This window comes from Rattus norvegicus, chromosome 6 (genome assembly GCF_036323735.1).
Source record: "Rattus norvegicus strain BN/NHsdMcwi chromosome 6, GRCr8, whole genome shotgun sequence".
Lineage (NCBI taxonomy): Eukaryota > Metazoa > Chordata > Mammalia > Rodentia > Muridae > Rattus > Rattus norvegicus.
In genome coordinates this window covers 33042327-33055831 of record NC_086024.1, presented here as the reverse complement: position 1 = coordinate 33055831, position 13505 = coordinate 33042327, and the positions used below count along the sequence as shown (strand labels likewise).

The 13505-nt window shown below is 39.5% G+C and overlaps 1 protein-coding gene across 9 annotated transcripts in view; it reads left to right on the top strand.

Moving 5' to 3' along the window:
• Ncoa1 (nuclear receptor coactivator 1) overlaps nucleotides 1-13505 on the top strand; it is a 277740-nt gene that overhangs the window by 173998 nt on the left and 90237 nt on the right. For 8 of the 9 annotated variants that reach the window (XM_039112177.2, XM_039112179.2, XM_039112182.2 and 5 more), the window contains 2 exon segments: nucleotides 5981-6086; nucleotides 11363-11529. In XM_039112177.2, coding sequence (XP_038968105.1) covers nucleotides 5998-6086; nucleotides 11363-11529 — 256 coding nt within the window. In that variant the 5' untranslated portion in view covers nucleotides 5981-5997. 9 annotated transcript variants of the gene reach the window in all.

Here is a 13505-nt window from a genome sequence, read left to right as displayed (position 1 = left end):
CTGAGTTAACCTTAATTCTCCTTCTTTGAATCTCAATGTTTAAAAAGATGTTGTTTTATTAATAACACCTATCTAGCTGATATTCTCCCATCTAAATACTAGCCAGGCCAACCTCGCTTCCCTTCCATGTAACTGATACTCTTCTTTTGAGACTGATTCAGTTACAGAACTCATGCTAACAAGAGCATTGTTAGGACTTTTCTCAGCTTGGGTGAGGCCTCACCTGGTTTTGCCTCCTGTTCTCCCTCTGACTTCATATCCTAGTATTCTATCCCCAGTCCCAGCTGGTTCGTTACTGCTTCTCAAAAGAAAACAACAACAAAACACTTCCGTTCTGCCTTCATCTTTTTTGTTTGTCACTGCCAGTTCCCTCCCTCTGCTCCAGCTCACTCTTCTCACCTGGCATGCCAGCTTGTCCACACGGCCATGCAGCTAAACACACTTTTGCCTCATTTTTCTCCAGAGTACTTACCAGTTTCTTAAATATGCCATATACATTACTTTTAAAAGGATAACATTTACATCCCTCCAAATAAGAGGAAACTACGGGAACAGAGACTTTATAAATTATATTCACAGTTGGATGTGCAGGGCCTACATGGGAAGTTATTGCACTCATAGAGTGCAGTGAACATTAGAGCTCACAAAATTGGACTGCTCCCCACACTGAGGTCAGTTTAAACATGTTTCCTTAATTGTGCCTGAAGTTACCTTTGATAGTAGCATAGCATGTAGCCAAGAATTTTATTTTGATTTTTATTGTGGTTAAAGCTAAAACTAATATCTGTAATACACTTTTGCATACTCAGATTGCATATTTTGTATAATGTGTTTCTATATAGGTTATATGTGTACTATATAGTACATAAAACATCCCAGCATTTAGACAGAGACAGAGACCGGTCAATCTCTAGGAGTGCAAGGCCAGTCTAGAATACATAGTGAAATGGTATCTAAAACAACAGCTACAACAACAGGAAAATACAAGGTGCGTGTGTGTGGGTGTGGGTGTGTGTGTGTGTGTGTGTGTGTGTGTGTGTGTCTGTCTGTCTGTCTGTCTGTCTGTCTGTCTGTCTGTCTGTGTAAAACACTTGCTTGACTGGAGAGGCATTTGTAGTCATTCATTCACCAAGTTCTGTAATGCACTGATTCTAGGTGAACTGTGAAACTCTACTATGTGGTGGGGAGGAGATCTATGAGTAATTAGGATTTAGTGACACATTTCAGGCATGCTCAGACTTGCCTTTAGTAGATAATATGGTGCCTCTTCAGTGGGTCATTTCAGAAAAACAAGGTTGGAAACTGGAGACTGTTTGGAAAACTATTTCTGTAGTCTACAAGAAGATGACCTGAGCTCTCCTCAGTGACAAGGAAAACATGAAGGGGAGGTGGATTTAGGAAACAAAAGCAGATCCTGGTATGCTCTTGCACGTAGGATGCACACATACACACACAAAAATGCATAAGCGACATTAAGTACTTAGACCAAGGACAGGCAGGTAATGGTCACACTGTAAATTAAATGATTTTTTTCTGCCCCTTGCTGTTTTTGATCATCCTTCAGTATGGGAATCCACTTGACTATATGAAAAGCAGAACAAAACAAACAGTGGTGTCTTGGGAATGGCACCAGGACCAGAGTGCCTTTCTGCTGTTTATGTGACAGATCAGAAATGAGAAGGATGGTGAAGGGAACTGAGGAGCAATCAATCTAGAATCCTTAAAAAATTTAGTTTCAAGCTAGGATCGTAATTATATCTGAGACTGAAGAAGGAGACAATATAAAATCTCTTAAAGACAAGATATCCTACAACCTGTATGTAAAACACACCAGACATAACAGTCTCCTAAGAGTGAACTGGAGAAAATGGATAGACATGAAGAATGATAGATAAACAAGGAAAAGAATTAAAAAGTAGTTGCTTCATCCCAGGCATGCAGGGATGGTTTAATGTACGGAAAACCATCAACGTGATCCATTATATAAACAAACTGAAAGAACAAAACCACATGATCATTTCATTAGATGCTGAGAAAGCATTTGACAAAATTCAACACCCCTTCATGATAAAAGTCCTGGAAAGAATAGGAATTCAAGGCCCATACCTAAACATAGTAAAAGCCATATACAGCAAACCAGTTGCTAACATTAAACTAAATGGAGAGAAACTTGAAGCAATCCCACTAAAATCAGGGACTAGAAAAGGCTGCCCACTCTCTCCCTACTTATTCAATATAGTTCTTGAAGTTCTAGCCAGAGCAATCAGACAACAAAAGGAGGTCAAGGGGATACAGATCGGAAAAGAAGAAGTCAAAATATCACTATTTGCAAATGATATGATAGTATATTTAAGTGATCCCAAAAGTTCCACCAGAGAACTACTAAAGCTGATAAACAACTTCAGCAAAGTGGCTGGGTATAAAATTAACTCAAATAAATCAGTAGCCTTCCTCTACACAAAAGAGAAACAAGCCGAGAAAGAAATTAGGGAAACGACACCCTTCATAATAGACCCAAATAACATAAAGTACCTCGGTGTGACTTTAACCAAGCAAGTAAAAGATCTGTACAATAAGAACTTCAAGACTCTGAAGAAAGAAATTGAAGAAGACCTCAGAAGATGGAAAGATCTCCCATGCTCATGGATTGGCAGGATTACTATAGTAAAAATGGCCATTTTACCAAAAGCGATCTACAGATTCAATGCAATCCCCATCAAAATACCAATCCAATTCTTCAAAGAGTTAGACAGAACAATATGCAAATTCATCTGGAATAACAAAAACCCCAGGATAGCTAAAACTATCCTCAACAATAAAAGGACTTCAGGGGGAATCACTATCCCTGAACTCAAGCAGTATTACAGAGCAATAGTGATAAAAACTGCATGGTATTGGTACAGAGACAGACAGATAGACCAATGGAATAGAATTGAAGACCCAGAAATGAACCCACACACCTATGGGCACTTGATTTTTGACAAAGGAGCCAAAACCATCCAATGGAAAAAAGATAGCATTTTCAGCAAATGGTGCTGGTTCAACTGGAGGTCAATATGTAAAAGAATGCAGATCGATCCATGCTTATTACCCTGTACAAAGCTTAAGTCCAAGTGGATCAAGGACCTCCACATCAAACCAGACACACTCAAACTAATAGAAGAAAAACTAGGGAAGCATCTGGAACACATGGGCACTGGAAAAAATTTCCTGAACAAAACACCAATGGCTTATGCTCTAAGATCAAGAATCGACAAATGGGATATCATAAAACTGCAAAGCTTCTGTAAGGCAAAGGACACTGTGGTTAGGACAAAACGGCAACCAACAGATTGGGAAAAGATCTTTACCAATCCTACAACAGATAGAGGCCTTATATCCAAAATATACAAAGAACTCAAGAAGTTAGACCGCAGGGAGACAAATAACCCTATTAAAAAATGGGGTTCAGAGCTAAACAAACAATTCAGAGCTGAGGAATGCCAAATGGCTGAGAAACACCTAAAGAAATGTTCAACATCTTTAGTCATAAGGGAAATGCAAATCAAAACAACCCTGAGATTTCACCTCACACCAGTGAGAATGGCTAAGATCAAAAACTCAGGTGACAGCAGATGCTGGCGAGGATGTGGAGAAAGAGGAACACTCCTCCATTGTTGGTGGGATTGCAGACTGGTAAAACCATTCTGGAAATCAGTCTGGAGGTTCCTCAGAAAATTGGACATTGAACTGCCTGAGGATCCAGCTATACCTCTCTTGGGCATATACCCAAAAGATGCCCCAACATATAAAAAGACACGTGCTCCACTATGTTCATCGCAGCCTTATTTATAATAGCCAGAAGCTGGAAAGAACCCAGATGCCCTTCAACAGAGGAATGATACAGAAAATGTGGTACATCTACACAATGGAATATTACTCAGCTATCAAAAACAATGACTTTATGAAATTCATAGGCAAATGGTTGGAACTGGAAAATATCATCCTGAGTGAGATAACCCAATGACAGAAAAACACACATGCTATGCACTCATTGATAAGTGGCTATTAGCCCAAATGCTTGAATTACCCTAGATGCACAGAACAAATGAAACTCAAGACGGATGATCAAAATGTGAATGCTTCACTCCTTCTTTAAAAGGGGAACAAGAATACCCTTGGCAGGGAATAGAGAGGCAAAGATTAAAACAGACACAGAAGGAACACCCATTCAGAGCCTGCCCCACATGTGGCCCATACATATACAGCCATCCAATTAGACAAGATGGATGAAGCAAAGAAGTACAGGCCGACAGGAGCCGGATGTAGATCGCTCCTGAGAGACACAGCCAGAATACAGCAAATACAGAGGCGAATGCCAGCAGCAAACCACTGAACTGAGACTAGGACCCCCGTTGAAGGAATCAGAGAAAGAACTGGAAGAGCTTGAAGGGGCTCGAGACCCCATATGTACAACAATGTCAAGCAACTAGAGCTTCCAGGGACTAAGCCACTACCTAAAGACTATACATGGACTGACCCTGGACTCTGACCTCATAGGTACCAATGAATATCCTAGTAAGAGCACCAGTGGAAGGGGAAGCCCTGGGTCCTGCTAAGACTGAACCCCCAGTGAACTTAGATTGTTGGGGGGAGGGCGGCAATGGGGGGAGGATGGGGAGGGGAACACCCATAAGGAAGGGGAGGGGGAGGGAGATGTTTGCCCGGAAACCGGGAAAGGGAATAACACTCGAAATGTATATAAGAAATACTCAAGTTAATAAAAAAAAAAAAAAAAGTAGTTGCAAGATCGCAGTCCTGGGGTTGGGGACAGGAACTAGGAAGACTGGGACTTTGAGGCAGCTGCCTAAGATGTATAACAAACTAAAGAACAATATTTTCTGTCTAAAGACAGATCTTGCTATGCAAGATCTCTACCACTGAGCTAAATCCCCAACCCCCACATGCAGTAATCTCATGATTAAAATTGTAGGTATTTTTTTATATAATGAGAAGAGGGCAACGGTCTTTAGCCTTTAGAAGAGCTCTAGAAAGAGTAGATTTTAGAACTGGGAAAGGACTAAGGCTGTGAGAGGCTGCTGGTCCCTGGCTTGAGTGTTGATGTTGACATGCAGTGCTGCATTATGTAGTAACTTAAACTTGAGGAAGCGCTGCCAGTCTTCTCATTTCCTGAGTTTCCCCTCCTCTCTGAGGGTGAGTGGAGTAATGATAAGGGTCATATTTTGCACTATTGAAATCCAAGAGGGACTGCTGACTCTCAGTCAGGGAGAGGGCTCTGAGCCTCCTTCGGGATTCTGCAGAGCAGTGATTGATGTGGACAGATCAGTAACTGGCACATGTGAAGACCTGGCTGACATGCAACGGGGAGTGACTCTGTGTTCTCTGGCATCCATACTAAGAGCCTAACATAGACTAAACATTTGATCTTCGTCTCTGGATGACATAAACACAAGGTTAGGAGTATGGAATTCAGAGTGGAAAAGTACAATTCAAACTTGAGCTTATCACTTTAACTTGAGTCATATGTATATTGTTCATCCTCTATCAGTATAAAATCTCCAGCCTCATGAATAAAGTTGTTTTAAGCCTTTTTGCAAAGTAAGGCCTAATAATAATTTTGAATCTGAATAATAATTCTAAAATTTTTCAGAGTCCATTTTTTATATTTATACATGCAAGTGATTTTTCTCTTAGTAAAAATATCTCTATTTAGTTATTCTAAGAAAATCTTTATTCTGATTGACTACAACCATTTATAGGGGATTGTTAATTTTGTTTCACTGTCTTAGGAAAGTAAGCATAGCAAAAGAGGCTGGTGCCCTGCTGTGACGACTGTGCTCACTTAGTCACTGTTTACAAGGTTATGTTGTGGTTGTCTTGTCTTGTTTTGTGGTGTTTAGAAATAACAAAGGGGCTTCCCCTACCCTTATTTGGTGAGAAAGGTCATGAGAGATTTGTTTTGCTTACCCACCCCATTTAGGTGTGAAGTTCATCAACATGAGTGGCCTTGGGGACAGTTCATCCGACCCTGCGAACCCAGACTCACATAAGAGAAAAGGATCGCCATGTGACACACTGGCATCAAGGTAGGAATGTACTTGTCTCTGGCAGAGCTGTTTTGTCATTTCTCCAACACTTTGGCCTTCGTTTCATTTACTCCACATTGAGTGGCCACCTGCCTCCTCCTGCTCATTTAGCACAGTCTGCCCCACCCCACCTCATCCCAGGCCTCTGAATGTGCTTCTTCTTCCTTCTTGCTTGCATCCTCTTTATTTTCAGGATTAATCTCTAGCTGTTATTGCAGATGCCGTGGTAAGCCATTTCTTCCTCAAAGGGAGGCTTCTCTTCCTCCCACAACTATTAGCTCAAATCTCCCCCTTTTATGTATCTGTTCTGTGCATCTTTGTGGCTTTGATTCATAGTTCCTGGCTGTTGCTGGAGTATATGCTCTTTGCGTGAGTTCTTAGCTTCTTTGCTAGACTATAGGCTGCTCTAAGGTAAGGGGCCTATCTGCTCATGCTGACCACCACCGTATCCCTAGTTCACTGTGCCATGTGTGTCTTTTAACTAGTAAGGACAAGAATCCTGTCAAACAAATAAATAAAACTTTTGAACATCTTTAAATGCTATCTTAGGAACTAAGAAGTACATTGTTATAATATTTATGTTAAAATAATTATTTGTGGCATTAACTACTTGCTGTGTTTTGAAAAATGCCTACATTAAGGAGACAAGAAGAGGTTTAGTGCTAAGGGAACCCTAACACGTGCCAGATGAAGGAGAGCTTCACTTAGAGCAAAAGCGTTTTCTCAGCTAACAAGAGGAAAGTCCAGATTTTATTCCATTTGGCTTCTAGGAACTACAAATTTTTCTCAGTATATGTACTACTGATATTTCGAACCAGAGAATTCTTTGCTATGGAAGCTGTCGTGTGTGTTGTAGGATGTTTTGCGGTGTTACTGCTTATACACCGAAATGTCAGTAGTGTCCTAGTTGTAATTACAAAATGGTCTATAAACATCCCACATGTTCCCCCAGGGGCAAGGAAAGCAGGATACCCCAACTGATGAGATCTCTGATCTCAGAGGAGAGCTGCACAGCTTCACCCAGTATCACTGCAGCTAGCAGTGCCTGCTTTTCTCTCAGGCAGGGGAAGGAGAGGGTTTGAAAGAATGCTAGGGCTAGAGACTGGAAAAAGAAAAGTGACCACAACCCCACAGGACAGTCACCTGAGTGCTCAAGCACATGTGCCCAGATGCTAGGATCAAGGTCCATGCCAAGATGCGAACCAGATGTGTGTTGTCAAAGTCCATTTCTATATAAATTCAGTCTTTCTTAAAGGGAAACCTAAGGATAAATAAAATATTACCTTTTATGTCTAATTTCTCATTTGAGGAAAATTTGAATATATAAGAACAAATACTAAAAAGCTTATAATACCATATAAAATTGGTGTGTTGCCATATTAATATTTTATTATAAGTGCACTTTGCATTTTTGTGATTCCTTTGTTTTGTTTTAGGCAGGGTTTCATTCTGTAGTCCACAGTAGCCTTGAGCTTGGGCCAGTCCTCCTACAACAGCTTGAGGGAGCTGGGGTTCAAGATGAATACTGTCATGCCCATATTGTATTTGCAAAGTGATAGCTACTAATGGATGTGACTGCTAACAGCTGTGGGGATCAATAACATATCTGCCTATTGTGCTGAACAATTTTCTTTCTTGTAATGGCTTATCTGTAACTGCCTTTGTTTTGTTCCGTGTGTGTGCGTCTGTACATGATAACATCATCACAAATACCAACATTTTATGTATTCTTTTTCTCCTCTTCTGATGTTTTGAGATAATTATCTTGATGTTTGCTTGAAAGATATTTGAAAGCACTGACTTCTTCAGGTTTATATGTATGGGATTCAGTTTTAATAAAGCATTATCTTTGATATGGAAAATCAAAAATTTATTACTTTGAAACTGCTTGTGTATTAATGCCACCTTGCAATGCTTCCTCCGGTCTTATTATATGCTGTCTCCCAAACAGACTGTGAGCTCATTAATCATAAAGAGCATCTGTTAGGCCTCACACGGTATTGCCAGCCCTGTGGCAGAGCCAAATATTACGGTCTACAGAGCTCAAGACAGTGACTTCTCAGTTAGACAGTTTCTTGTGGTGAGGTAGCTTCTGTATCTTCAATCCCTCATTTGTTCTAAGAAAATGAAGGTTAAGGCGTTAGTTTTAAATGGTGATTTACTACACTTTATCCTTCATGATCATTTCCAGCTTAATCAACAAGTGCTTATCAAATGCTAACTGCTCAGCCAACACCATCTGTGTGCTGTTATAAGGATATAATGACGTGAGAGACAGGTTTCCTATCTTTAAGGAGCTTACAGATCTGGCCATGCCATTAATTCTTCTTAAGTCCCCTTGGGTTCCCCATTTTCTTACAAATAAAGCATTGTAATTAAAGTCATATTAGATGGCATTTATTGAGCTAATAGGACATGCCAAGAACTTAGCAATGCATTTTACACATCTTACCTTTTTAAATCCTCGCAAACCCTAGGAGGTAATTATTGTCATTATCCCAGGGGCACAGATGAAGAGATGAAGCAGAGAGGGTAAACTGCTGCTCACTTGTCTGGGGTTTGATAGCTAGTTAGTGCCTGCAAGTTTGAGCCTGTGCTCCTGAGCTGTAGTCACACTGCACCTGGACAGGTCAGGTGAGATCAGTGTGGCCCTGCCCCCAATCCCTCTTGCCTATACAATTCTGTGGTTCAGCCACACTTGCCTGTTAGGTATTGGTTTTGAACTTCATATTTCCACTCTCACTTTATACAGTTGATAAAGCCAAGTTACCTTCTAGAAAATAAGATCTTTCTACCTCTAGCTTAGTGCCATTCTTTCTCTGGGTTTAGAGCCATTTCTGTGTGTTTCTGTAGAGTTTGATTTTTGTCATAAAGAATTACAATGGTCCGTTTCCTTTTATTTCCTTTCTAGTGGGAGCTACATCTAATTTACTTCAGAGTGCTTAGGAAACGTCACATGATTGATTATCTGTCATATAATTGCCAGTACATTAATTAAGGAAAGATACAGAAGTCTCTTCATATCCATAGGATCAAAAGTATTCTGGAAAAAAATGGCATCTATACCAAACATATATCAACTTTGTGTAGTACTATTGCCTAAATATAGTATGATAGCTACTTATATAGCATTTGCACTGCATAAGGTATTGCAAGTAATATAGACATGGCTTTAAGCTTGGGGAAGAATTTTCACAGTCTATGCAACCACACCATTTTATGTCAAAGGTTTGCAAGTGCTCAGATTTTGTTGTCCATGGGCATCCTGGAACTGATGCCACAGAAGACTGTGAGGCTAACTTTACTCATGAGAATTTAGCTCAGGATAGTGTTTACTAGCATGTCTGCCACATAAGAGGTAAGAAAGAGGTTTAGCAAATGAAGAAAGTTAGTCTAAAATAGTAAAGGGGGTCTTTTCCATTTAAGATGTCTTTCTATTCTACATTCTTCCCATTCTGACTCTGAGCATGTCTGCTCTTGTTGTCCCTAGGTAGTTATTGGCTGCTTCACTTAAAGATGATTTTCCTTTCCCTACAGTGAAGCTCAAGTCATTTTATTGACATCTGCTTTACCTTACTATGTATAGTTTCTTGTTCCATTTCCTCTCTATATTGGGATACTTTTCTTTTACTCCATAATGGTTTCAGGCATTTCAGTATTACCTAGAACTTAGTGGCAAAAACACGTTTGGTGGCTGAGTACAGAAGCACATACCTGTTATCCCAGCACTCTCAAGGTAGATGGAGATTCATCACCAGTTCAAGAATAGCCAGGACTGTATAGTGACACATTCTCAAAATAAAACCAACAAACAAAAGATATCTGGGGGACCCACCAAGTAAATCTAAGTTCATTGCCCCTATTGAAACTTAGACCTTTAAGTTTAAAAAGCTCCCACTACTGAATCTACTAAATGTGTCTGCTGTCTGAGGTTCCCTAAGGTAAAATCACATGTCCTCAAATACTATCATGTTACGGATAAACCCTTCTGCATATGGAAATATGTTCCTCATTTTATTCATGCTTTGCCTCAATGCCTCAGAGTGAAGTTTGTCGGGACACCTTGCTGTGTTCTGTTTAAGTTATTAGATAGAGTTTTACTATGCAAAGTGGAAATAATTCCTCAGTAATGAAAGATTTAACAGATAAAGACAGAATGTGTGGTTGTTATAGTTTTAAGTCTGATTGTGTTTGGGGATATGTACCATTTGTTAGGACTTTGTTTTATAGCAAATGCAGTAAATTAGTTGGCTGGGTTACTTCAGCTCACAGTGCCGTATAACTGCCTTTGCTTTTAAAGTCTTTAAAAATTTTAAGAAAAGTAAAGGACTTTTTAGTTGTTGATTTTAAGGTTTTTAGCAACTGATTTTTCTCACTTATCACCTTTTCTCCTACCACTTTTATTATTAGCCAAATGACTTTAACAAAGCATGTCATGAATAGTTATTCCTGTTTTATTTGGATAATGGAAAGTTTCAGAGTAATATTTTACCATCATTGAATGCATTACCTAAAGCAAATTGCTGGTGACTTGGAAAAATAAATTAGGGGGAAAGATTGAAAAGCAAAAACCAACAGTAATCATTCCGTATATTCAGGAGACTGCTTTTAAAGTACTGTCTGTGACTTGATCCTCTTCTTTTGTTTTGCTTTAAGGTAATCACATTTGATTTAGTTTTAATGTGGACAAGAACTTACATGTATGTTTTATTTTCTGTTATATTTAGAAGGAAGCTGTAACCCACTGCTTGCTGTTCTTTCTGTAGCTGATTTTTAGAGTGTACTTTTGAATAGTTTCTTTTTCATGAGGAACAACTAATGTTCCTATCAGAATAAGAATGAAGGGCTTATCAGATTCCTCATTAAAATTCGTCTGAACTATAATCATAGTGCCACTTAAACTGTAGCAAAATTACTTGAAAATTCCTATTCTATTTCAAATGCACAGTATCTCAAAACATGAGAGGTACATTTGCTTTCTGTCTAGTTCCTTTAATATCTAGTAGCCATTTGTTATCTGAAAATAATTGAGGTATATATATTGTTAGCAAACCATCTCTCATAGCAGTCATCTTCACATATTTAGCCAGAATTATTTTGAGTACTTGTGTCTGAGTTGTAGATGTGATTTTAATTTGGTTTTTAAATCTAGTTTTATATTTTAGGTAAAAACAAGATTTTCTTCAAATATGTTTGATCAGAAAAGGAAAAAATACGGTATAAATAAATGCTAACTGGACTTTTTTTTTTTTTGTATGTGTGATTGTGTTTAACAGTACTGAGAAGAGGCGCAGGGAGCAAGAAAATAAGTATTTAGAAGAACTAGCTGAATTACTGTCTGCCAACATCAGTGACATTGACAGCTTGAGTGTAAAACCAGATAAATGCAAGATCTTGAAGAAGACAGTAGATCAGATACAGCTAATGAAGAGAATGGAGCAAGGTAAGAATAAATAAAGGCCATGTTCTTGGTTGTTGTGATGTTTATGACACATTATTCTACCTTTCCATTCTTAAGAGCCCACGTTGCTTTATGCTTTTAGTAAAGAAATGTTTTTGTTTAGACAATTTTTATTTTATTGAGTCAAAGATCCTTTCTTGGTATTGCAAAGGAGCTTATTAAACTGAGTTGAAAACTAGTGAAGTAATTAAGCAAGCTTGGGATGTTTTGGAGCCTATGCCATGGGGCCTTAGGCAGAAACACAAGTTATGGGTGAGCTCTGAGGCCCTGGCATCCAGCTAAAGTACAGTAATTCTTGATGAAAATCTCTCTGGCTTGTATGAAGAAGTTTACCTCTGCCTGGTTCACATTAGGGAAAAGGGAAATAGTGCTCTGAGGACAGGGGGTCCCATTGTATTTTTTGAGGTTCATATTTATAGCACCCAGAGTTGCTGGGAATCCCATACCACTATCCCTTAGGTTAAGGCCAGAAACAAAGGTAAAGCTCTCTGGGGAGCACTGTTGCTCACCGAGTGTTGTAGAGGTTTCAGGTGAGTGAGCTGACACACATTATGTTTGAGGAGATCTGTGGTGATTAGAACACAAGCCCCAAGACCTTCACAGTGATTACAGCAGTGATAAGATCTTAGAAACTACAGAGTAGTCCAGTAACAGCCGATTTAGCCAAGAGGAGAAACAAGAAGCCTACAGACACCAGCATCCTTGCTTGCTCTTACTATCCCAAACAAGAGAAGCAGGATTTTCTGAGGAAACCCAGCAGTCCCAGCAAAGAAACATTTGGGGGTGATCCCTCATAGAAACTTAACTCTTACTACATTTTAGTCACCAGGTGCTGTTTTTATGAGTCTCAAATGAACAAAGCCACAGGCATCTCAGGAAAGCCAGTGGTTAAAAAAAAAAAAAAAAAAGGCAGAAAGAGGAATAGGGAAACAGAGGCAGACAAAACTAACATGCCAGCCCCTCGGACAGAGGAGACGTTGTACCATAGAAAGACAGTACCTTTTGGAAGTCAAAGCAGGGTGCTTGGAAAAATCCCCACCACATTATTGCATTTCTCTTCTTTGTCTCTTCATGCTGTCTGCTACCACAGGCACACTGGTCAATCAGACCAGCTCTTCTGTCCCCTGATGTTCTTTCTCTCCCTGGGTACCCACTGCCTGTGCCCACTCTCTCACCCCTTCATGTCCTTTCTCAAATGGCTTCTCACTGAAAGTGTCCCCAACTGCTCTTCTCTTAAAAAAAGAAAAAAAAAGAAAAAAAGCTTAAATGGAAAATCTGCATATCCTTCTATGCCTTTCTTGATTTCTTTGTCCCACAGTACTTTTTATATCTGCCATATAAGTTAATTTTAAGTAATCTCTTAGAAAGTAAAATAGACAGAGAAGTAATAGAAAATAAAAGGAAAAGCTAAGAAATGTATAGGATTTGTTCAAGACTGGATAGAGGATAACAAATGGCAAGAGGAATGAAAAAAAAAAAACACCTTAAAAAACTGAAAAAAAAAAAAACACCTTAAAAAACCACCACCAACAAACCTTTCTTGAAAACAGAAGGCTCTGACTCTGGATCTAAAACAGTCCAGTAGGTGGGCTTGCTGGATGGAGTGCACCTGTGATCCCAGCAGTCGGGGTGCTGAGGCAAGAGAAGCACATGCCCAAATCAGCCTGTACTGCATAGGGGACCCTATCTCAACGAGGGGGTCGGGGAGACTCATCCAGGCCTGGCACAGTGAGTACAGAATGCTCATACCCATGCACACTATAGTGATGTGTGAAAACACCAAGGAAAAAAACCAAAGGAGACATAGGTCTCAAGCACAGCAGATTGATTTCAGAATGGGTTCAAAGTAATTTTGCAAACAAGACCTCTAGACCTACAACTCTGTGTGGCTATCAGAGCCTTAGGACTAAACTAAGAAACAAAGACATAGGATCTTAACCCGGCGAAACCAGAAACTG